Source organism: Xenopus tropicalis, chromosome 2, assembly GCF_000004195.4.
Source record: "Xenopus tropicalis strain Nigerian chromosome 2, UCB_Xtro_10.0, whole genome shotgun sequence".
NCBI classification, from domain to species: Eukaryota; Metazoa; Chordata; class Amphibia; order Anura; family Pipidae; genus Xenopus; species Xenopus tropicalis.
In genome coordinates, this window is record NC_030678.2 from 153,327,411 (window position 1) to 153,353,080 (window position 25,670).

Genomic DNA, 25,670 nt, shown 5'->3' on the forward strand with positions numbered 1-25,670 from the left:
CTTCAGTTCCCTATCAGGTCAGCCTAGCTGCTAATTGGTTCCCCTGCACATCCAGAGAATTCAGCTAGTAGGAAGTGGAACAGATGGGTGGGACTAGTGGAGTTTTGGTGGAATTTCTCAACAAATCAGTAAATTTAAAGGTGAACTACCCCATTAAAAAAAGTATCTATCTGGTTGTTAATATTCTCTGCACCACTGGTTCTGACTGTTGTAAAGAACAATGTAAAGAACCAAAGCATTAATTGCTAAATCTGTTATTAATTTTACTGTATATGTAGAACATGGATAACCTATAATTGGCTACTATTCCTAGTAATATTTTGATTTGTTAGTTGCAGTAAAGGAGGTGGAAGAGTGCGCCGCTGTATGAGCATCGTTTAATAGATGTGGGAAATAAACAAAATGAAAGAGTTGTAAGGTTCTACATGCTATTAATGGGCAGCATGCCGTATTGTTCTTCTCTTGGCCCATCTATTTGTAAGAGAACAACATCTGGGTTACACCTGTTGAACCTGAGAAAGGAACCTTTATGGCTGGGCATGTACATGAAAAGGAAAATGAGCCACCACATTTCCACGTACAACAATGCATTTGACACATGGACCAAAACGTTGCTCTGGGATAAGCCAACTGGGCCAGCATAGTTTGTATTTATGGTATATCCAAGAACTTGAGGAAATTATTTGGAGTAGTACTGCTGTGCAGCAGTGGTGTTAGTAGATTGCGTAAAGGGGTGTCTTACTTTCATTGATATCGATATTTGCTATATTGATATTCTAGAACTATTTGCAATTGGTCTTAGTTCTTTATTTTTTAGGATTTTTCAGTAATTTGCCTTTATGCTCGGCAGCGCTCCAGTTTGGTGGTTTAGTAGCTATATGGTTGCTATGGTCTTATTAACCTTAGCAGCAAGGAAGTGAGTTGAATGATAGACTGGACCATGTAAAGTTAAAGGGTTAGAGTTTTTATTCTAACCCTTCCAAACAGAATAAAAAAATACTACAATAAAAAGTAAAAGGACTACAAAAAAAACCACTATATATAAGGCCTTCAAGTGCTGGCACTGAAAGGTATTTTTCAGACACGGATCTTGATGTAATTATGTTTGCATTGTGTGTATACGACTGGAGACAAGGTTGCTCTGGGAATAAAGGATAATAAGGTTAAAAAAGTTGCCTTTATTATTTATCTTTGCCTTTATTTTTTGCATTAATGGATGAGGCTACTGAATAGCACAGATGGGCCTGTGTCTTTAAATTTTAACTTCGCAAGTCAAAAGTGAAACTTTATTATATAGCAGTTCTACATTCTTTTCCCCTTACATATACGTTGCTGACTAACAGAGAATTTTATTAAATATAATTACAAGTAAAACATTCCCAATACAGAACACAAGCCCTGTCTGAAATCTGGGCAGTAGATACATGGGAGAAAGTTACAAGGCATTTCCTTATCTCAAAATAGTATATTTTTTTTATAAAGTGGAACAAGAGTGCGGGTTCGTGGGTTGCTGTATGGGTCCTGGGAAAAGGAAGCACAGTTAGTTGTTTGCTAGATTTTAACAGACTAAACATTAAATAATGAATAATGCAATCCAGACCAAATTGTCTTTCTGGGGGGAGTTATCCAACCAAGGCTTACTGCATAGACTTAAATATAGTTTGGTGCCACAGAACAGCAGTTTTATATAAAGCACATAATAAGCACCCTTAGGTATATGCATGCAGGTAGTGCTGCAATGTCTTTAGTAGCAGTGAGGATAATAGCCCCTGGCCTGGGAAGGGACTGTGGCTGTGGGATAGCAGGTATAGTAGGGAGAGATGGTGCCTATAGTAGCAGTGGGGGGATAATAGCCTCTAGGAAGGGACTGTGGCTGTGGGATAGCAGGTATAGTAGGGAGAGATGGTGCCTATAGTAGAAGTGGGGGGGATAATAGCCTCTGGGAAGGGACTGTGGCTGTGGGATAGCAGGTATAGTAGGGAGAGATGGTGCCTATAGAAGCAGTGGGGGAATAATAGCCTCTGGGAAAGGACTGTGGCTGTGGGATAGCAGGTATATTAGGGAGAGATGGTGCCTATAGTAGCAGTGGGGGGATAATAGCCTCTGGGATGGGACTGGGGCTGTGGGATAGCAGGTATAGTAGGGAGAGATGGTGCCTATAGTAGCAGTGGGGGGGATAACAGCCTCTGGGAAGGGACTGGGGCTGTGGGATAGCAGGTATAGTAGGGAGAGATGGTGCCTATAGTAGCAGTGGGGGGATAATAGCCTCTGGGACGGGACTGTGGCTGTGGGATAGCAGGTATAGTAGGGAGAGATGGCGCCTATAGAAGCAGTGGGGGGATAATAGCCTCTGGGAAGGGACTGTGGCTGTGGGATAGCAGGTATAGTAGGGAGATACAGTATCTACAGTAGCAGTGGGAGATACCAAAATAATATTTATATTTATATTTTTTTCCCAACCTATAGCCCATTAGTTGTTGATGATGTGCAAATCCTAGCAGAAGCCTGCCAGGTAGTGCTAAGGGCTACTTAAAATAAAAAATGAGACCCTCCCATTGTCTCTTCTGCCCTATGTCACCAACAGAGAAAGTCCTAAATCCAGAGTTTCTAAAACATGTTTTGTGTTTTAAAGATCTGTGTACAAATAAGTGATGAAAGTGATCCAATATCCAATGTATTCATTGATGTACTGCATAAAGGGATTCTAAATTTGACAATACAAATTGAAATTGTGTTGGAAATAATGTAGTTATAGCAAACTATTAACTTACAACCCACTTCATTTGATGTACATTGCTTCCAGACTGTTATTACTGTTATCGCCAACCTACATCCCTAAAGCTCAGCTGTTGTTCCAGCTAGCAAGGCATACCAGGAGCAGTAGTCTAAAATCAGTTGGAGGGATGCCAGTTGTATATTCACATGCTATAAAAATAGTCTAGTTTGAATTATGTCTCCTTCATCAATAAAACAATATTTGCCAGGGTAAACATATGAAAAAAAGTGCACTGCTTCACACCTGCTCATAGCAATGTCATGCCCTGAATGACCCTCACTTGTACCTTCTCTGTTTCAGCCCACAGGCAGGGCCCCAGAGCTGTCTCACACACATACAGTATATACAGTATACAGTGTACACCTATGGCTTACATCATCATTACTCAGTTTGTGTTCAATATATTCAGAACATTTCTAATCAAGTGCAGAAGTAGAATTAGCTGCTCAGTCATCACATTCAGTTGCTGGGTCAGAACTCTTTGGCCAGCACAGCTCTGGACAATGTACTTAACCTGATTTACGTTGTTTGTGTAATGCATATAGGCTGCCTATGTGCGGAACATGCTGCTCATCAGGCTTGTTTGTTTTCTTCCAATAGCCCATCCCTGCTTTCTTAGTCAGCTCTGAGCAAATAATGTAACCCAGGGGTGCCCCAAGTACCAGCACCTTCCAAAAACCCAGTAGCTGGCATGTCACTACACAGGGGGCCACAAGTTGAAAATCACTGATTTATGCTTTATTATTATTATTATCACAAGCAAGGTGTGATTATTACAAGCAAGGTTCCCCCCTCTTTACAAGATACTGAAAGTGCCCAGTGGGTGAGCCAATCCAGAATCACTAAAAATAACAGTGTAACCATCTAACACATAAATAATTGTAATACAGAACATACCTGGGTAGAAACAATGTATGGGGAAAGCCTGTGTGCCAGTGGGCAAGCTCAGTGCCATGGTATCATGGACTAGTTATATGCAATAACAATGCAGCCCTACACAATCCATGTTCCGTCCTTTACACAATACTGAATGGCACACTGCTTTTGTAAGTGCATAAACACTATTTTTATTTGAGCATAAGGACAGATGTGTGAAATGAATGATTTAAGTAATGAATTTATAGCAAAATACACTAAATAATAGAGGTACATTTCCCAAGTCAGGGAAAAAAAGTACAATAAATCGTGGTGACCAATCAGCAATCCCCTTTCACCTGTCCAGATCAAGGTAAAATAATGCAGGTTAGTGGCTGGACTGGTTGCTATGGCATCCTGCTTTCTGATCACTTTTGCCTGTATGTTAGTAAATAACCCCAGTGCCTGACACTGCAGAATGAGTCAGGTGCTCAACTGGGAAGAAAAAAAAAATCCATGGCTGAAATTTGCCATAAAAGACAGGAATTGAGGATGCCCTCATACTCACTATTATTGCTCCAGGATTTCAGTAAATATTTGATGCTGATTTCAAAGAAGCCCGAGTCCTGCTGGCTGGCCATGCTAGCGGCTGCAGGTAGCCTCACAGACTGGCTGCTCGGCGGAGGAAATGAAGTCTGCAGATCGGCTTCTCCCCTTCCTGGTAGGTAGACACTTCATTAAAAAGGCATGAGATGCTTGTCCTCCGCTCCTCCTTCTGCCTGGGAAATTGCTTCTCCCTCACTGCAGAGTCTCAATGGGGCAGCCTGTACCATTGCCGGGCACGGAGGGGAATAAAGAGCTCGGCGTATGTGTGAGGACACCCCTTTGTATGGGAAGGGACGGGGTGAGTGCAGGCTGTTCCTGCTCAGAATGGTTTGTGCGAGCGGCTCGGAGCTTTCTGTGGCTGCTGCTCAGTCCTATTCCACTGGGGGCTGGGAGGCAGACAGGCTGCATTGCATAGCGCCTCCTCCACAACAATATTCCCAGCACCCTGAGTGTGGGGAACCCACAGCGGCACCTCAGCTCCTGTCTCTATCCCCCAGTCCGACTCACTGCATCACTCTGCGGTATTGAGCGGCTGCGTCCGCACTGACGCACCGATAAATAAACCATCAGGCAGGGAGGGAAGCAGCTCTTGGCTCTCCCAACCCATTAGCCAACTACTGAGGGAGACACCCCGCATTGTCCGCACTCATTCAGCACTTGCACTTGTTTGTGCCCAGCTCCAACCCATCTACTCCCCATTACACCTACTCCCCTCTTGTAACATTGGCAGGGTATTGCTCAGCAGCCTCTCATAAAGCCTATTATTATTCTGTGACTGTGGGATAGCAGGTATAGTAGGGAGAGATGGTGCCTATAGTAGCAGTGGGGATAATAGCCTCTGGGAAGGGACTGTGGCTGTGGGATAGCAGGTATAGTAGGGAGAGATGGTGCCTATAGTAGCAGTGGGATAATAGCCTCTGGGAAGGGACTGTGGCTGTGGGATAGTAGGTATAGTAGGGAGAGATGGTGCCTATAGTAGCAGTGGGATAATAGCCTCTGGGAAGGGACTGGGGCTGTGGGATAGCAGGCATAGTATGGAGAGATGGTGCCTATAGTAGCAGTGGGGGGATAATAGCCTCTGGGAAGGGACTGGGGCTGTGGGATAGCAGGTATAGTAGGGAGAGATGGTGCCTATAGTAGCAGTGGGATAATAGCCTCTGGGAAGGGACTGTGGCTGTGGGATAGCAGGTATAATAGGGAGAGATGGTGCCTATAGTAGCAGTGGGGGGATAATAGCCTCTGGGAAGGGACTGGGGCTGTGGGATAGCAGGTATAGTAGGGAGAGATGGTGCCTATAGTAGCAGTGGGGGGATAATAGCCTCTGGGAAGGGACTGGGGCTGTGGGATAGCAGGTATAGTAGGGAGAGATGGTGCCTATAGTAGCAGTGGGGGGATAATAGCCTCTGGGAAGGAACTGTGGCTGTGGGATAGCAGGTATAGTAGGGAAGGATGGTGCCCATAGTAGTAGTAGGGATAATATCCTCTCTAAAGGGCCCGTGGGATAGTAGAAAGAGATGGTAAGTAATCATATTAGCCTATCAAAGACAACCCTAATATATAGCTAGATAAAGACTAATAGACATTTTTGCACTTGTGGCCTATATCAGGATGCTGGCATGAAGGCTGCAAGCTGATCCTCCTTGCCTAATGCCAGAATACACTGATGACAAGAAAACAGGGATCAGGTGACTGACCAATGGTAAACTCCTGGCACATAACAATACTTGTGTCATTTATGTTTACTTCAAGGCATTAGAGAAATTTTATCAGTGACTATTCCTTTGCCTTTAAACCTTCAGATCTATAGCACACAGAACACAGCCCACCACCGTGACACTAAATGGGTTTCACGATACTTCACTCCATCCTGGATAGTTATTTTCTTCATTTGTCTACAATAATTATATGCAGAAGTTACCACCCCATATATTAGCCTAATATTGCCCACCCGTAGGTGGAAATATCGGGAGAAGATCCACTCGATTGGCAACCTCACCAAGCGAGTGGATCTTGACGTGTATGGCCAGACAAGGCGTAGGGCGGATATTTTTGGCAAGTGGAAAAGCGCTTGCTGAAAATTCCTTCCTATGCCTCCTACAAGTGCCTGCACCTGAATGAATGAGATACGCTCGGGTGCAGGCACATGTAGCCAATATACGCATGAAAACACGAGATAATGCAAAGTCTCGCGTTTTTATGTATATATCGGCTACATGTGCCTGCACCCGAGCGTATCTCATTCATTCAGGTGCAGGCACATGTAGGAGGCATAGGGAGGAATTTTCAGCAAGCGCTTTTCCACTTGCCGAAAATATCCGCCCTACGCCTCATCTGGCATTAGCCTAAGGTATGTTTGGGGTTTATGTAGTAGCAGCTTGAGTTTAGCAATCCATATTAACCAACCAGCTGTTTTTTCCATTATTGTAACTTCTTATTGGTTACTATGGTTGACTGCGCCAGGCTAAAATTTCCCTATGTCAAATCATAAGCCACTTGACTTGTCCAAGTCCACAAAAAGTTAACACAGTAAGTAAAATGGGAATTAAACCAAGGCTTTCCCAAGTTAGAGCCCAGTGATCTGACCACTGAGCCGTTCCTCCTTCCTAAGAGGTTATGACACCCGAGAGACTCCCTCACACACATGCACAGATCATATACTGATGCACAGATGGGGAAATCGCTGGGCCATCACGTAGAAGCCAACTGACATGTCTTACTGAAAGGGAACAAACATGTTTAGCATACAAATCTCACTGAATCTGACCCCCAGCTATTCTCAAAGACATAGATCCAAACTACTTACAATCAATAAAACACAGGTTTCATATTCCATAGAAATCTATATTTAGCAGTTAAAATTGACCCGTGTAGCTGACGATCAATACATTCATTGCAACACGCCACTATCAATATATGCAGCAAACTGAGGTGAAATTATGGGTATGGGACCTGTTATCCAGAATGCTGGATCCCATACCTGTATTTCCTATACATTTAGTACTTGGCTGCCGACTTCCCTAGTTAAAGCACACATCTTATTAGCACTGAATAAGCACTTGGCCTGAGGTGCTGATGCTAATGTTGCTGCCTATCTGTATAGGACAGCCTGTATACACGGTTCTCTTTATTTCTTACTCAGAAGAATGGCTACAGCCATTTATTCTCACTCTGACAGACAGTTTAAGAACTGACTGAACCAGGCCCAGCATCAAAATATTCCCCCTATTGCCCAAACCTCAATGATGAATGGCATATCGCCACAGCATGTAATAGTAATGCTGTGACTATTTAATCATGTGCATTGATGAGTCTGAATGCCTGACGAAGGGGTACGCCCCTGAAACGTTGCTGTCTTGAATAAATACGCAGGGGCTAAGCCCCGCTTGCACCATGCTTGTTGTGTGCTGGCTGAAATTTTTCATTATATCGCCACAGCACCCACCTAATAAACCTGCACTCTAGTAGCAACTCTGCTTTCCTGGGGCAGTGTTTATCATAATTACAGTTGTCACCGGCTCTGCTGGAATGATTAAAGGGGATATAAACCAAAAATACAATTTCAATTAATAAAAGACATTTTAACTCTAAGCAACATTCCAATGTACATTAATTACAAATATTTGGTGGCTTTAAAGTGCTTTGTAAATATAACTGCTACTGTCTGTCTTTAGGACAATGGCCTACGGGAGATTTCCCACGGTTAATTTCGGGCAACTAATCTCTCTGAAATGCCTTTGCACTGGGAATAAAGTGAATCGCAGGTGGGAAGGCATACACAGCCTCCTGCAGGAATCTTTGCACAACTTCAGAAATCAAAGCGGCGCATATGCCGTCCCACTTTATTGACGGTGGGAAGGCATTTTAGGGAGATAAGTTGCCCACAGTAGCCAAGAGATAACTGCAGGCAACTCTCTGTGGGCCACTGACCTTACTTTTCTTTGCCATGGTGGTTCTGACATAGCAAAAGCAAGCAGATTGCCAGAGATATGAAGAATCATTTAACGCTGACTACAGCTACCTTGTTTCGAGGGACAGAACCAGCAGTGCAGAAAGGGGCAGACAACTACAATTCCACAACATTTAAAAAATGATATTTGTTTCTGAATAAATATTGGGAATTTGCTTAGAGTTACATTTTCTTTCATTAGGGTTACATCCCCTTTATGCCTAAATCCATATAATATTTCTGAAGTATTTTACTCTTTTACTCTATCTTCAGACAAAGCAGCATTTAGGCAGTGCACCCAGTGGCATGTAAGTGCAACACAGAACTCCTGTTTGAGAGCCCGAATGTTCATTCTGGCCAGACACACACCCTTGTTAGTCTCTTGTGATTAAGTCATCTATAAAGTTTGTATAATCAGTGGGGAGAGTTTGTGTTTCTCCTCCTTTGATGTTGTAATTATGTTACGCACGTTCCTCTCTGATAACAGATGTACATTATTGTACCGGCCATTATAGTTCCCAAGGCCTGTAAATTAGGATTAAATGCTATGTAATATATGGGGTAGTTCCTTTCAGCCTTCTCCATAAGCATAATTTCTTCAATAGAAAATATGTATTACAAGTAAGCACATGAAAAGGGTACTGGGGAAGACTGCATACTTGCAGCTATGAACTGACTTGGAACATTTACAATCCCAGGCCTTGTCTACAGGGATGTAATTATAGAGAAGACAGAACTGCTGGGGGCCCAGGAACTATAAGGGGACCACTCAGGCAATGAAGCAGTTTTAGTATGTGTTTATTCTCAACATGCAAGGGGGTCCTAAAATAATTTTCCTGTGACAGCCAATAACCACCAGTAATCACAATGCAAAGTAAAAACACGTTTGCTCTTTTTTTGATGCATAATGCAGTATGTCACGTAACCCTAGAGTTATTGCTGATCTACAACGCCCAGCAAGGTATAATCCCTGCACCACCCATTCTGCAGTATGGGGTGTCCATGTTGGAAACATAACTTATCCACACAGAAAGTATTCTGTTACAATTCCAATAGTCAAAGATTTTACCATGATCCTGTTTTGTAGGGCATTGAATCATTCAGATCTGACTAGCATGTATTCAAATATCACAAAACAAATTGCTGTGATTAATTAGAGCAATTCTCTTGACCAAATATCCCTTAATCTAGACACAAGCACTAAGTAAAAAATTGTGGCTAACACCTATCTATCCTAATGCAGAAGGCCAAATTGGACTGAGGTAGTTGCTCCAGACAAGACTGGGGTTGGTCAATGATCACTTGGCTGTTGGCTGTTGGCTCTTTGGATATTCACTGCCTAATCACAATCCATTTGGCCCTAAAAAGATTTAATATGTGCTAGACAATCTTATTTGGCCTATCTAAAAATGATGAAGGCTTATATATGACATTCATTTGAAGCCGAGAAATAAGTAATAATGTAGATTAAAGACCACCTAATGTAGCATAAAAAATCCCACTATTATATATGTACCATTACAGAAAACCAGGTACTATATACTTTACCCACTCCTTTTTATAAGGCCATACAGTCTGACCCTTAACTCAAACTTGCAACCAGTAGGGGAATGCACAGACCAATGTTACCATTCCTTTGGGTGAACTGGGGCATTGGCTACTCTGCGGATGCTCAAGGCAGTGGTGGGGGGGAGTAAGAAATAAAAATGACTGTTTCATTTTATGTTACTATTTCAGTATAAAACTCCAACATATGTCATGCAAAGAGTTGGGGAGAACACAAATAGTCTGGCTGGCAGAAAATCAAGACAGAAGGTCAGGTAAGAGTTTACAATTTAGGGGCTGGGGGACACACATAGTATATTAGTGGCAAACCAAGTAGAGATTGCCACAGATCCTTAGTATTTCAATTAATTTCAACCAGGGATACAGAACAGAACTGTAAAACTTTGTGAACAAAGAGGGCAAAATATCAAATATAATAAATGTTCTGGAACAAACAAATACGTCTATGAAAATCTTGGCTAGGGAAACAGAATCATCTCTGGCCCATGGACCCCCAGCTGGGTACCCTTGCCATAGCAGGTGTTGGTAAAAAGCCACATTCAGTGTTTATTTGCCAATTCGATAACAGAAAATAAACCGAATATATATTACTTTTTCTGCTAAGGCCACAGTAAGAAACAGACTACTATTACTATTACGCCACATTAATAGCATTAGGCATTGGATTAGGGCTCAGGAATGACTGGATCCCCTCTGACAATGATCCCCAACCAGTGGTTTGTGAGCAACATGTTGCTCACCAACCCCTTGGATGTTGCTCCCAGGGGCCTCAAAGCAGGTGGTTACTTTTGAATTTCTGGCTTGAAGGCAAGTTTTGGTTGCATCAAAACCATGAGTACTGCCAAACAGATCCTTCTGTAGGTTGCCAGACCATGTAGGGGACTACTAATAGCTAATCACAGCCTATATTTGGCACCCCAGAGAACCTTTGCATGTTTATGTTACTCTCCAATTTTTTTTACATTTGAATGTGGCTCACAGGCAAACAAGGTTGGGGAACCCTGCCCTATGACCATACCATTGTTACATCAAATGGCTCCCTGCTTTTTTAAAGCATGTGCCGTTACAGTGTTCATCTTGCACTTACCCTCTAGTAGTTTTGCTGTTGGGAATATTACTTGCTTCCAATATGGCAGCAAAGCAAAGGATCAGGGAACTCTTTGTGGCTTATGCTGGTTGGGGATGCTGTTGTGGTTCAATAACGGCAGGAGCTACAGACTGGGTATCCATGATAAATGTCTTCCCAGTATTTTCATGGATCATCAAAAGTTTTCCCATTTGCTTCAGTTGTTTTATGTAAAATGACTTATGGTATTTTAAATAGTTACACATATTTTGAAGATAAAAAAACTTCAGCAATATATCAGATAAAAAAGAAATAATTCAAACACGAACACATTTTAAAGGAGTGGAACCCCCTCCCAAAACCCAGTCAAGTACCAACATCAGAGGAAACACGCAGAGAATAATAGAGATTAATTCCTCTGGGTTTCGGTGCATTTGAAGATTCACCGATGCTTGAATGGTTTCTAAGAATTCTCGGAGGCACGCACATCCTCGAAGGTATTTCTGGGCCTTCCCTGGGAAAGGCAGTGGTATTGTATGTTTCATTATAAATGGGACCAACCAGTCACTAATGCTCCAATCATTCTCAGCCAATGCAGGGGTGCTGTAAGGCACTGGTGGTTTCAGGACAAAGATTCCATTAATGGGGCCCTCAGCCCCCAATAATTTGTGGCAACACTGCCATCATCTTACTTAAAAATACCAATTTTTAAATTCAAATTAAGGCTTTGCTAGTGCAGAGAGCGCTATTGCATCACATCCAGCAGTTGTACTTGTGAATTGTGAGTTACATTTTATTGAATTCTCCACACATATATTTATAGGGAAAACACTGCCCCCCAATCAAGGGAGGGAAAACATGGTTTTTGAAAACTCATCAGTTATTAGAGCTTCTCCAGCAGAATCCTGCATTGAAATCCTTTTCTCAACACAAACACATTTCTTTATATTTAATTTTGAAATTTCACACCGGGCTAGCCATATTCTTCATTTCCCAGGGTGCCACAACCATGTGACCTGTGCTCTGATAAACTTCAGTTACACTTTACTGCAAGCTGGAGTGATACCACCCCCCTCCCAGCAGCCGATCAGCAGAACATTGGGAAGAGAGAAAGATAGCAGCTCCCAGTAGGTATCAGAATAGCACTCAATAGTAAGAAATCCAAGTCCGGCTTGGGACTCCTCCAGTTACATGGGAGTAGGAGAAACAATAGGTTACCTGAAAGCAGTTCTAATGTGTAGCGCTGGCTCCTTCTGAAAGCTCAGACTCAGGCACAATGCACTGAGATGGCGCCTACACACCAATATTACAGCTAAAAACATTTGTTGGTTCAAGAATACAATTTTAAATGGAAGAGTGAATTATTTGCTATGTAAACAGTGTAATTTAGAAATAAAAAGTATACCATAAAAATCATGATTGTATCCTTTAAATTTAACTTCTGACCCAACCTTGCAGTTCAAAGCAGAAATGAATGCATTTATTAATGATTTGTATACACAAGGGATTATCAAGGCACTATCTTATTATGGATTTCCCAATGACACCGATGTTATACTTGTTGCATAAAATCCACAAGGACTTATACAATCCACCAGGACAATCGATTGCACTAATTCCTTATTGCAACCTTTAAGTGTATATGGTAACTACTGTTACTAACTGTTAGTGATATTAAATGCTTTCAATACAAGTTGAAAGAAATGTCTGATATTGATACATGCACTTTTGTTTGTACTGTTAATGCAGTCCTTATATACCTGCATACCTCATGCTGAAGGTAGAATGTACTGTATGTAGAGAAAGCTTTATTGCAGTATGGGTATGATACTGCTACGTTTATTTTTCTGGTTGAATTGTTGTGACTTGTCCTTACGAAAAACTATTTTGCATCTTATAAAGCGAGACATGAGTATGGGCAGTAACGTGGCCCCAAGTTATGCCTATATGTTTGTTGAGCAGGTTGTTTTCTTTAAACAGACCTTCTCTAAATGCATTTAGAATTATTTTTGGTACGTGGACAATTATAAGAAGCTAGCAAGGTTATTCACCCCACTCTAAAATTTACCTTGCAATACAATCCTCATAGAATACATTTCCTGGATGTCACGGTTATCAAATGTGATAATTACCAATTTGTACAGTCAGTAAAAAGGACCGTTTCACAGGAACAGGTTTGCAATGAAAGACTGGATGAAATGGCTTTAGGTTTTATTGAACGGGGCTATGATCAAGCTTTAGTTATACCACAAAAGTATATGGTTAAATTGTTACGATATGAAGGGTTGCCAAAGCCAGAACCAATAACAATGAAAGTAACAGGATTCCCTTTGTGCCCACATATAATGACAATTCTGATCACATTAAGACTATCATTTTAAACACTGGAAGACTTTGCAGAAGAATTATGACTTTGGGCTGTTATTTAAAGATAAACCTTTATTTCCATATAAGAGATCCCGCAAACCAACATTTTTTGGTAATCCAAGAGCAGGCACATTCCCATGTTTATCATGTGGCTGTTGTGACAGTATTATCAAGGGAGAAATATTTAACCATCCTTCCAAAGGCTATTCAATTCAATTAAATTATTTTGCCACATGCACAACCACAGGTGTTATTTACATGCTAAAATGCCCCTGTGGTAAGGCTTACATGGGAGCCAGAATTGGTGAACACAGGAAATCTATAAATAACTGTGACTTGGATAAAATGAAAGATGTCATCTCTGTGAGCAAACAAACAAATTATAGCATATAACCAAGATGGCTAGTACTGCAGGTTATAAAATTCTCTCCTAGAGGGGCAGACTTCAACAGAATTTTACTTCAAAAAGAGGTTATGTGGATTAATAAACTGAATGCCATGTCTCAGTCCTTTCAAGGAATTCTGATGACTTTCATCTTAATGTCTTTTTTGTTACAGATTATTGCATTTTCCTTACAGCCACAATTAGAATTTGACGAATGGGATTATACCACTTGGATGGACATTATGTTTATCTTGGACCTTTCTGTGGCATTTACTCTGCACTCTATGTGATGGTCATGGATAGGTGTTGTAATAAGGTTCACACTCTGTTTATGTAATTAGTTGATTAAAGGAAAACTATACTCCCAGAATGAATTCTTAACCAACAGATAGTTTATATTATGTTAAGTGACATATTAAAGAATCTCACCAAACTGGAATATATATAACGTATATACTCGAGTATAAGCCGATCCGAATATAAGCTGAGGTACATAATTTTACCTAAGTAAACTGGAAAAACCTATTGACTCAAGTATAAGCCTAGGGAGGGAAATGCAGCAGCTTCTAAGTTTCAATAATTAAATAAATTCCAATAAAATTAGGATCTATCAATCTTACTGAACAAATACTTGCAGGGAATGAGTATGCAAGATGCCAGGCTCCCCCCTACTGCCTCCTCTAGCAGGGTCACCTGGAGAAGTAATCACTCATTAATGCCTTGCTCCTCAACCTGTCTATCAAAAGAGGTTTACTTCAAGGAGCTCTCTCACTCCCTCCTCAACTCAATAGCATGCAGGCTTGATGTTCCGTTGCCTGCCTGCTTCAAACAGTTCCATTCCTGCCTGCTTGTAAAGGCTCCCCCTCCCCATTAGAAACAGACACAGACACCGGAGCTGAAAGCAGGGAGCGAGTGATGTCATGCCGGGGGGCTGGACAAGGAACCAGGAAGGAGCGGAGCACAGAAGAGCACATATGGAATCAGGTAGCAGAGGGTGCTAGTTGGAGGGACTCGAGTATAAGCCGAGGGTTAATTTTTCAGCACATTTTGGGTGCTGAAAAACTTGGCTTATACTCGAGTATATACGGTATATATCAGTAAATATTGCCCTTTTACATATTTTCCCTTGATCCACCATTTAGAGGTCAGTTGACAGGAAATAATGCAGCTCTAAGTGTAACAGGAAGTAGTGTGGGAGTAAAAGGCAGAACTCTGTCCATTCATTGGCTGATGGGGCCTAACATGTATGTGTGCCTTGGCTTGTTTGTGTGCACTGTGAATCCTATGATCCCAGACGGCAGCCCTTAATTCTTAAAATGGCAATTTTCTATTTAGGATTACCCAATAGCACATACTAATAAAAAAGTATATTTTTATGAAAATGGTTTATTTAGATGAAGCAGGGTTTTACATATGAGCTGTTTATGTCTGTTTATACCTGTTTCCTGTTACACTTTTGAGAGAGCACATGAGGAAGGGGAAGAATCCCCCAACGTAGTGTTGAGATGTAAAATGTAACATTTACAAGCACAACTGCTAGATATAAGTGCCATCTGTCCAGTATTGTGTATACTATTGTGTATAATAACAATATGCCGCTTCCGGTATAAGACAAGGGTTTAATACATGTATTCTATCATTCTCAGCCCAGTTTTTTGACAGGTGTCACACATTTCGTCTACCACCTTTACTTTACATCACAGTTAATTTATTCCTTTCCTCTTGGCTGTGAGACAATCAGATGAGCTTCGCGAGATGTAAGTCAGGGTGAGTGTCTGACTGCCAAAATCTGTTTGAGCAACTTAATGATTTTAGGGTGATGTAAGTATTTTATTACATTATCTCTGCCTGCTCCTGGGTGTGGTGCACAGTCATGTGTGCATCTGGGCTGCTAGTGCAGTATTGCTGCTTATCTGAAACTTAAATGTTAGTTTGGGAAAATACTGGAGTAACACATAAACCTTGGATTTGGTTTTTAAGCTAAGCATACATAGGCCAATACAGGCTGCTTAGCCCCTCTAGAAAAAGTCAGTAGCTTATTGGCCTGATGGCCTGCCCAGTTGATATTTGGCTAGACTGAATTAGCAAGTAGCTCTCATTATTGCTTTAAAATTCTAAAAAATCTAAATCTCATCTTCCCCTGCTCACTCCCCTTTCCCTGAAAGCTGAAGCTCATTTGTACGATATTCGGTGCGTGTATGCCGGATTGACGAGGCGACCGATATCGCAAAGACTGCGGATATCGGTCGTCTCATCAATCGGGTTAAAAGATTTTGAAATCTGTGTTCAGGGCTTAATCGGCAAGTCGAGGTAGAATTCCTATTGTTTCTACCTCCACATCTGACGATTCAGCCCTGAACGTCAGTGGGGAAACAAAAGATCAGAATTGCTATGTGTATGGCCACCTTTACACTAAATTTGCTATTTGAGTAGCTGTGTGAAGGCGAGTCAGATTGTTCAGTTGTATTCATTCAGTCCTTCATAAGTAGGAGAGTGCCAAGAAGAGAAAGATATACTAGCCAAGTTGAGGATTAGAGATACAAATCTTGCCAAAGACTGTAATTCAGGATTAACAGTATAGTGAGAAGGTACCTGAAGGCTACGAAAGAAGAATACATCACTTTTACGCAGATTATTTTTCTTGCTATTTAAAGTAACACTTATTTATATATTTTGTTCCATCCATAAATGATAAATACCAATATTTGGTAACAGATACTATATTCTGTGAGAAAATACTCAGCTGTCACTCCTTCCTTTTTTAGATAATAAACAGTACCTTAGACTAGAGCACACTAACTCCATAGATCCATACATGGATAGATCAACTCATTTGCTAAAGTCCCCAGCCCTCTGGGTGAATAGAAAAAAAACAAAGGGCCCTAGAACACAACTTATAGTTGAAACTTACCAAAGTAATAATGCGGTTCAGGTGCTTGAGCCCCAGACCCTCAGCTCAGGGGAGTGAATAAATTGTAATGTAAGTATGTAATGGCCACTCATAAGATCCACAAACAGTCCACCAAAAGAAGTAGTGAAATAGTTAAAACAAAATCTTTATTTATACTATGATTTTTACAGGCTTATGTGCTTCATTTTAGCAAGGCTCTTAATCATAGGCTAATCATTGGCCTACCCCATTGGGTGGGTCAAATCAGGCTGATCCAGATGTTTGGCCCTTGGACCAAAAATTGTACCATATAGGGGACCTATGGAAATCTGAAGGTAGAGGACCTCATTAAAGGGGATGTTCACCTTTGATTTAACTTTTAGCATGATGTAGAGAGTAATATTCTGAGACAATTTGCAATTGGTCTTCATTTTTTGTAATTTTTTAATTATTTCAGTTTTTGTTCAGCAGCTCTCATGTTTGGAGTTCCACCAGCTACCTGGTTGTTAGGGTCCAAATTACCTTAGCAGCCAGGGTGTGGTTTGAATGAAAGACTGATATATGAATAGGAGAGGACTTGAATAGAAAAATAACTACTAAAAATTAACAATAACAATTAAACTGTAGCCTCACAGAGCAATAGTTTTTTGGCTGTCGGGGTCAGTGACCCCCATTTGAAAAAGTTATAGTTCAAAAACTATAAATAATGAAGACCAATTAAAAGTTGCTCAGAATTGGCGATTGTATAACATACTAAAGTTAACTTAAAGGTGAACCACCTCTTTAACAAGCTGAATGACTGGCACCATACACGGGCAAATGGGCCACTAACCTGCTGACTTAGCCCTCCATATATACTGGTATATATTTACCTTTATTTACCCAGTACATACCTGTCAAATGCCCCCAGATTTTACATGATTTAGCCAGTTTTGGACCCCCCCGGTCTCCCATCATTATTTGGCATTAACATGTTTTCTTCAAGTTTCTGTCTGCATTAGATATGTGCAGTGGGCATTCAGATGTCATTCAGGGCCAACTCAATAGGCCACGCCTACAACACAGATCTACCAACCCGGCACAAGTTTACATCTCTATATCATCTGGTTTGGACAACATAAGGATAGTTCTCGGCCAGTATAAATTGGAAACCTTTGTGCTGCTCGTCTCTCAGTGACCCAGTTACAGCAGGAAAGCCGCCTCATAGAGCCTTGCCTATGTTCTGTTATTCCTGAGGAGACATGCAATTACCTGCCGTTCACCTGAGCGTGTCCTTTCCCAGCCTTGCTATTATTAGACAAACAAAAATTATAGTGCTCTCTCTAAATCAGAGCGAGCGGATAATTGGCTGTACAACACTGGGTGTGTATCGTTTAGATCACATGTGAAGAAACAATCTGTGCAATTTAATTGGACAAACATTGCTCCTTCCTGCTAACACATTATTTTGGGAAGCTTTAAGAGTGAATACATGGCTAAAGTCAATGGGGCAATACCTTTATGTGCCATAGTGACAGATGGCAAAAGTTAGACATTCGCCAGCACGGTGTTACATTTAACAGTCACCATCCAACAAGGCTAGCGCCATAGAAGTGTGTTTGCCTTCAGATTAGGGGGATGGAGGAACATTGTCTCCCTTTTAAGTAAAGAATAATTTGTAAGTGTAAAACAAACACTGTAGGACAAATTGAATTTTCTGTTGCACTATTGTGTTTTTTTAACACACAAACAATAGCTCTTTAGGGGAAAAAAAAAAGACACAGAGCTACTAGTAGCAGCTACTTGTCATGGCTACTAAAATAGACAATGCTGATCATTTACTGATAACTGTTTCTACATGTGTTTTAGTAGTGGCAATTCTCAGTATTGTCTATGGCAGGGTATTTTCTGGAGTTTAGTAACCATGAAAAAGCAGCTGCTACTAGTAGCTCCATGTGTCTTAACCCTTACAGTGATGCTCTGTACATGGCCGATTCCCGGATATACAACTGTGAGCTTCCTGGCAGTATACTGTATAATATGGCAAAACATGTTGATAGGTTGCACTGACTGGCTCAGTAGCTCATGCTGTCTCTGTAGACTCCAATGACCCCATATATGCACCGTGTGGGTCAGGTTCCTCGCTGGCAACCTGGGCTGCCATCAGGGGGCCCCTAGATGTATAAAAACAATTTACAGGGCTTGGAAGGGCAGGAGAACGCAGGGGAGCAGAGCAGGCAGAATTGTGTGGATCATGGGAAGAATTAGGGCATGACTGGGGAGAGGCAGAGGGGTGTGTGCAAGGGGTCTTTTTTTTCATCAGGGCCCCATTTTACTTGTTGGCAACACCCATTACCCAGGGGGCCCATGTGACCAGTGGTCTAATGACTGGAGCCCTCGGGGTGTGGTGGCCCTGTCCTGCTAGTATAAAGCCCTAAAATACAAATTGCTGAATTCAAAGGCCTTTTATACTTTTGGTTCCCCCAGCAACTAAATGGCCTGCTTCTTCTACTAGCCTTACTGCCCCCATTCCCATTAACCAGTTCCTATATGTTCCTAGCCTTCTATAATACACATAGGGGCAGATTTATTTATTATGCTGTGTAAAAAACACAATTCACCACACATTGCCAGGCTTCGCCGTGTAAAAAACGGCATAAAATCACCTTAATTTTGTTTTACACAATATTTTCTTCCACGGCATAAAATCTGGTGTTCGGAGAGCGAACTTTTTTACAGCTTTTTACACAGTTTTTTTCTGAAAAATGTAATTTTACACAGCTTAATAAATTGGCCCCTTAAGGTGAACAGACACAGAGAGTCAAACAGCAGGTGCAACAAAAACTCTGCAACTTAAGCCAGTGGTTTTAAGGGTTTAAACGTATTCAATTTATTCTCTAATTGCTTGGGATTAACTGATTTTTAAAGCTTAAGTGTACTTTTATCCAGTGTATTTCCATACCTCCCTTTCTTGCTTTACAAACACCTCCCCAAAAATTAGACACAATTAAGCATTCATAGTAATACAGACACAGAGCAACACACAAGGGGCAAAATATTGTGTTAGGCCTATCAGCGTATATCTATATACTTGCAAGTGCCAGTGCAAGTGCTCAGCTTTTGTCAGATCAGACCCCATTCACTCAGACTTATTGATCAGACAGAGCAATGGCTACGCCCTGTGGTTACGAACCTCTGCATTGTTTGACATCATTGCCAAGTATGGCTTGTTCACTTCTCCAAGGCCACTAGATCACTGATATGGAATGTACATTCCTGCTCTCCCGATTCCATTGTTAGAGACCAGTGACTCAGCATCCCGGTCCTGGTGCAATAAACAGTAGTAAATGCTCAGTGTTCTTCGACCCGAATTTATTCAAAACAGCAATGGCAATTTAGGTAAAATTTCCATTAGAAAGTAAAAAACAAGGTTACGGCCAAGTATATGTCACTAAATGTCCAAGCTTGGGAACTTCTAGATTTGTGATGACAGTACTGCTCGAGCCTGCTCTGAAAGAGAACATTCTGTGTCCTGGAAAATACAGAATCCTGCTGGTTGCAGCTCAGATTTAAGATGCTGAACAGATATGAATATAATGAAAGACAATCTCTTTAGGAATTTGGCACTGAGTGGTAAAATCTCTGCCACTGTTTGACAAGAGATGAAAAACCTACTGTAATAATACTCCTGCATTTTAGGGCGGACAATTTCCAAAGTTAAATTAGATTAAATATTTTCCAAGGAACTTCTGTATTTTGCATGGTTTGTCCAATAAATATTTATATACATAAATGTCAGTGAATCAAGATGTTCATGTCACTACTAATTCAGGAAGTCACGGTTTCTGTTACCTATACCTTTTTGGGAGGCAAATTACCCTAATTACCCTGTCCATAGGGACAGTTGTGTAATCTTTCAAGTTCAGGTTCTCCCACTAAAATATATTTTACTGGTACTTTTAGGTTCTTTTTCAAAGGAGGAGAAAGTGACAGCTTGAAGGGGTTGGTGGGGATGGGATAGCTACCTGCAGAGATGTCTGGGGAGTGTTGTAGGGACTGCTCATGGGGCCTGGGGGGGAGGGCTAGCGGCAGCAGCGGGACTGTCAGTGAAAGGAATACCATGTTTTTGCAAGTGTATTAATGGGGTGCTGGATCTGATTGTATTGCCTGAGGAGTGGCAATTTGGGTCAAAAAAGGTTACATTTAATGCACCAAGTGTTAAGCTGTTCACATTTTCCTAAAATTTGGCAAATATGGCATTTGCATCAAGAGACAATGTTAACAGGGCCCTGGGCTAAGGCATGCTTCCCACAGCCTGAATTAACACCAAATGGGTTGCTAGGATGAAGTCATATCAGACAGACACCTCCCTCAGTCAGTATGAAAGAAGACGTTCCATACTGAACGTTGGCGTTGGGCCCTCAATCGGTTATGGCCTTGGTAAAAAGAATGTTCCAGCAGGAGAAATCATCAGCTTCCAAGGTCAATGAGGGGAGAGAGACCACCAGTGTTTCCAAAGTGGAGACTGATGCCGAACTGGAAAAAGCCCACTGGTAGGGGCATATGTGATAGACACCCAGCTCTTGAAAAGGTCCTTCCTAACAACAGGAACAACCCTCTCTCTAAGCAGGAGAAAAAGAACTGCTTAGAGAGAGGGTAGTAACTGTAACATTGTTCTGCCTACATATAAATTCATATAAATCTACAAGGATTTAGACTTTTTTTTTATAGGTACTGTATTCAACAAGGTGTCCAATATCCATTATGCTGAAGTTGGGGGGCACATTATGACATATTAAGTCTCTGCTTACAAATTTAGAGTACTTTCCACTAACTAATGGTAGAAGGTGTAGGTCTCATACAACAGGCTTTTTTACATATCAGTGAATGAAAGAGTGTCATACAAGATATGTATATCAGTTGGGTAAAGTGGTAGTGGGCAGGGGGTGCTGTTGTTGAGAGTGGTAGTGCCATGTTCACTGAAGGATCTCATGATTGGCCATTCTGAATCAGTGAACATAATTCTTTAATTAAATGTGAAATAAACTACTTTCTGACTTTTCAAGTGTCAACCATCCAGCGAAATTAGTTTTGGTATTCCAAGCTATCTCAGTGGCGGGAATGTCCTGATTCAGATGGAAAAAGACAAGAAGTAGCCCAGAAAAGCTGGTGCTGATCTCTGTATGACGCAGACATGTCAGGCTATCGCTGGCTCTTTAAGCAGGACATATGAAAACTGAGAAGCGGTGAGGGCTGGCATCTGTTTGCAGAGATGAAAGTGGAACTCAGACAGGGCGTGAGAGTCTCTTGACGGCACAACAGAAGATAAAACAACCACACACAACATCTTTAGAGCTAAATGGATTCATAGAAATCAGTAAAATAAAAGCCACACTGGCAGCCCAGCCTAATGATTTGTTCTAGTCAGATATGATATATCATTCACCAGCCCACTGCATTCGACTAAACAAAAACATCTAGCTGAGAAGCTCTTTTAGCATCCTTGTTGGGCAACAAATAGATAATTCGCAGTTACATTTTTTATACAGAGAATTTACCAATGCTGTTTTTTTTTCTTTTTTTAATAAAAAAAAACAAAAAACAGGGGTAATTGCTAACAATGGTTGGCAACCTATACCAACCAGTCATCAATTAGCTTTGACCTGCCTGCTGCAAATATTCTAAAATAAAATAAATATCTGATTGGTGGCTACGGGTCACTGCACGAAGGCACTTCGACCTAGGGTTACTAAACTTATATCAGAATGCAGTATGTATCACTATATTTGGAAAAAAATTCTGTTAAAGAAGAACTATACCTCCAGAATGAATACTAAATTAACAGTGTATCTCATGTTAAGTGTCCTATTAAAGATTTTTGTGAACGTTGTGATCCCAGGGGGCGGCAATTTTCTATCTAAGATTACCCAATGCCAAATACTGATAAAAAATTATATATTGTTATGAAAATGGTTTATTTAGATGAAGCAGGGTTTTACATATGTGCTGTTTATGTGATATATTTTCATACAGACCTACATTGTTTGGGGGTATAGTTTTCCTTTAACAACAACCTGAACCAATGCGTTTTTCTAAAAATCTATAGAGAAATAAAATTGTTTAAACTCTACATACAGAAATGGTCTATATTAATTTAATATATAAATAAAATACAAGTGCAGGAACCTCACATGCAGTCAAGTCCAGAGCATTAGAAAAATATAACATATAACAGAATACAATATGTATAGGGTAAAATAGGCAGAAATAACCATGCTATTATCATATCAAATATTTCGTAGGATAAGAGGCACCTGCATAACACTTTGTGAAACCTGAGACGGATTTAATGATTTGCTGTCTACATAAGGAATTCAAAGAATTGTAACATTATTTTCTTCACATTCTGGAATTCTCTAGTTATGTAAAAAACACAGTCTATTATCATATAAAACAACTTTAAGCAGACTTGTAAACACTGGGAATGGGTGAAAGTTGCCTGTGTGTTTGTGTAAGGTGTCTGTTCTTTGGCAGTATCAAGTTGCAGAAAAGCAGGCAAACACATGACTAGTCTAGTAGCAAGTGTATTTGTGACGAAGACTATATGTGCCCAGAAGGTCAGACGGTTCAAGACCATTGTGGCTACTTGTAAAAAGCGCCCGCTACTTAAACACACTGATAAAATATTGTTCCATAGTTGCCAAACATACTCTTGTCTAATTTGGCAGCCTTTTTTTCAGATACATGGGAATGATACCCTCCCAGTCTGATTGGGTTTGTCAGGTATTGATTGAATCCTGCAGAAATTCTATCCAGGACCACACTAGGCTGTGGATGCACTTCTTAGCTAATGGATCTATTGCAGTGAAGCTGGTTCACCTGGGGAGGGCTTGGAGTACTGGCAGGGGTGGGGGCTTAGACTTGAGATCAGTTAGGTAAAAAATTAGGTGAATATGTATTTGCTATTGTAGATATTCTTTAAACTATAACTGATACACCAATATTGTTACATTTCATGAGCTAAAGGGTGGTCCTGACTAAACATTGGTGCTTCAAGAGGGGCTTAAACGGAAAAAGTTTGACAACCTTAGATCTACACAGACATGCCATGCAATCACAATCTAAATGGACATTGCCCTCCAAGATACATATGAAACCGACAATAGCTGAATGGTCGCACCTACTTGAAGAGTCTAAAAACATGGAAGACTCTATTGCGTACAGACACGGAAATATAATGAAACATTTTCAAAATTGGAGATTATGGACTGAATACATAGAAAACAGTTAAAGAACGTATGTTATTCCAATCTATGAGTTGCAACTCCAAAGAAAATCAAAATATAGTAGAGATATACAGTGTTATATAAGAAACATCTTTTTTAAGTCTGAGTAATTTACTATTTACTATGAAAAATTGTCTCTAAATCCAATTGCAATAACAGTAATATCATGAGAATGCAAAATCACTGTGTTATGTCATGTTATCTATATGTCTTTAAACTGTAATACTTACCTTTACCCTAACCCTCCTTTTCTTTCTGTACCCCCAAAAACCTGAAAATTAATAAAAAGTTATTTGGAAAAAAAAAAGAAAGTCCAACGTGAAGGTAAGATAATGTGAATTTTGTGGGACTATGAATTTGCTGTGCTAGATATTCTTAAACTATGACATATACATCTATAATTTCCTATATCTGTTCTTATTTCATGAGCTTTGAAAGGACCTGACCAAAGGTTCTAGGTGGCTCTGGTCAAAGGGCGGACCTTCAAGTGGGGCTTGAACTTAAAAAGCTTGACAACCACACCATGCAATTCCAACCTGCAGGCAGAATAACTGGATCTGCCTGACTTGACCAGTTATCTGGGTGGATTAATAGGCTTTATTCGAAAAAAAAAAAAAAGTAATTTTCAAAGATGCATACAGAGCCCTTACAAAATCAATGGCAAGACAGCAGATTGTGAGGTGTATGGAAACTCCAAATTGCACCAACATTCAACCTTGTAGTGGAAATGTTAGGCAATAAATCTGTGACCTACACAACATATTTATTATGAGGAAAGGGCAGAATTTAACTTGAAGGTCAGTATTGGTCTTTTTACATTGGGCACAGTATGTTAAACTAATTAGTCTATCATTTCCAATTAAACCTATCACTCACAAGTTCTGCATTCTCACCCTGCATGTGGTGCATTATTCAATAGATGCTATTATAATCTCATAACAAAGATTGTTGTCATGAACAAACACCACCTATGGAAGTATAGGGAGATGTAGTTTGGCTACATCCTTGGGCTGACTTACAGATGAAGCGCCTGAGGGCCAGTTAGAATGAAGTTTTCAAGTGCATGCATACTTGCTATCCAGAATGTCTTTCATAACAACACTTCTAAATGCAACACATCTTAAGCAACCACTAAACCTAAGCTACAAATGACAACAGTAAATAGCCATGGCTGTGTCTGTTCCATAATTTAAAGAATAATTCCATACAGAATGGCTTGTTAAAATAAGGGTTAGCTTATTCTTTTACCACTGACATGGGGTTATTCTCTTCTTTGCTAATTCTTAAAAAGAACTGACAAATTTAAGATTAACATTGTAAAGACTTGACCTTGACAAGTAATCCTAAATCTACACTTGTAATACCTCTTTGCAAATACCAGTTCTCTTTCAAACAAGCCAAACCTGAATTCCATAGGCCAATTAGTGAGAGAGAATTGGCAATTATAACAAAGTGCTCCTTAACCCAGTGCAGAACAGCTGAATAGCTGCGCCTTTTGAAGCTTCTTACAGCAACTGACATTGAAGTTGAAAATCATCCTGGAATGTCCCCTTCATTAATAGAATTGTATCTAAAATATGCAAAGCATTCTTTCCAGCTAACTTTTAGGAACATTTTATCTGTCCAAGAGCCATACTGTAAGTGCTCTGCTTCAATGTGTCTGCCTATATCTATACAGTAACGTATGTATCAAACAAGGTAGGCAAATCACCAACTGTCAATATCTTTCAAGGGCAGTGCCTGGGCTTCTTGTCCTGGAAATGCTGAGAATTTTTTTTTTTAAAATGATAACCTTTGAGAAGCAATTTTAATAATTGAAGAACCAAAAATCTGTTGTTTCTACCTGTTATAGGGAAAATTACACGATCAATAACTCAGCAAGGGAATGCTTAAAAAAATAAAGTTTAAGGCACATGAACTCTGAGATTAGAGTAAATCTGGCAATATA

The 25,670-nt window shown here is 40.4% G+C and overlaps 1 protein-coding gene across 4 annotated transcripts in view; it reads right to left on the reverse strand.

Moving 5' to 3' along the window:
• fry (FRY microtubule binding protein) overlaps window positions 1–25,670 on the reverse strand; it is a 214,357-nt gene that overhangs the window by 126,135 nt on the left and 62,552 nt on the right. Inside the window, exon 1 of one of the 4 annotated variants that reach the window (XM_031897243.1) lies at window positions 4,200–4,789. The exons of 2 other annotated variants lie outside the window; for them this stretch is intronic. In XM_031897243.1, coding sequence (XP_031753103.1) covers window positions 4,200–4,272 — 73 coding nt within the window. In that variant the 5' untranslated portion in view covers window positions 4,273–4,789. Of the gene's footprint in view, window positions 1–4,199; window positions 4,790–25,670 lie in introns of those variants that run through there. One more of the 4 variants, XM_031897244.1, reaches the window with a different exon arrangement.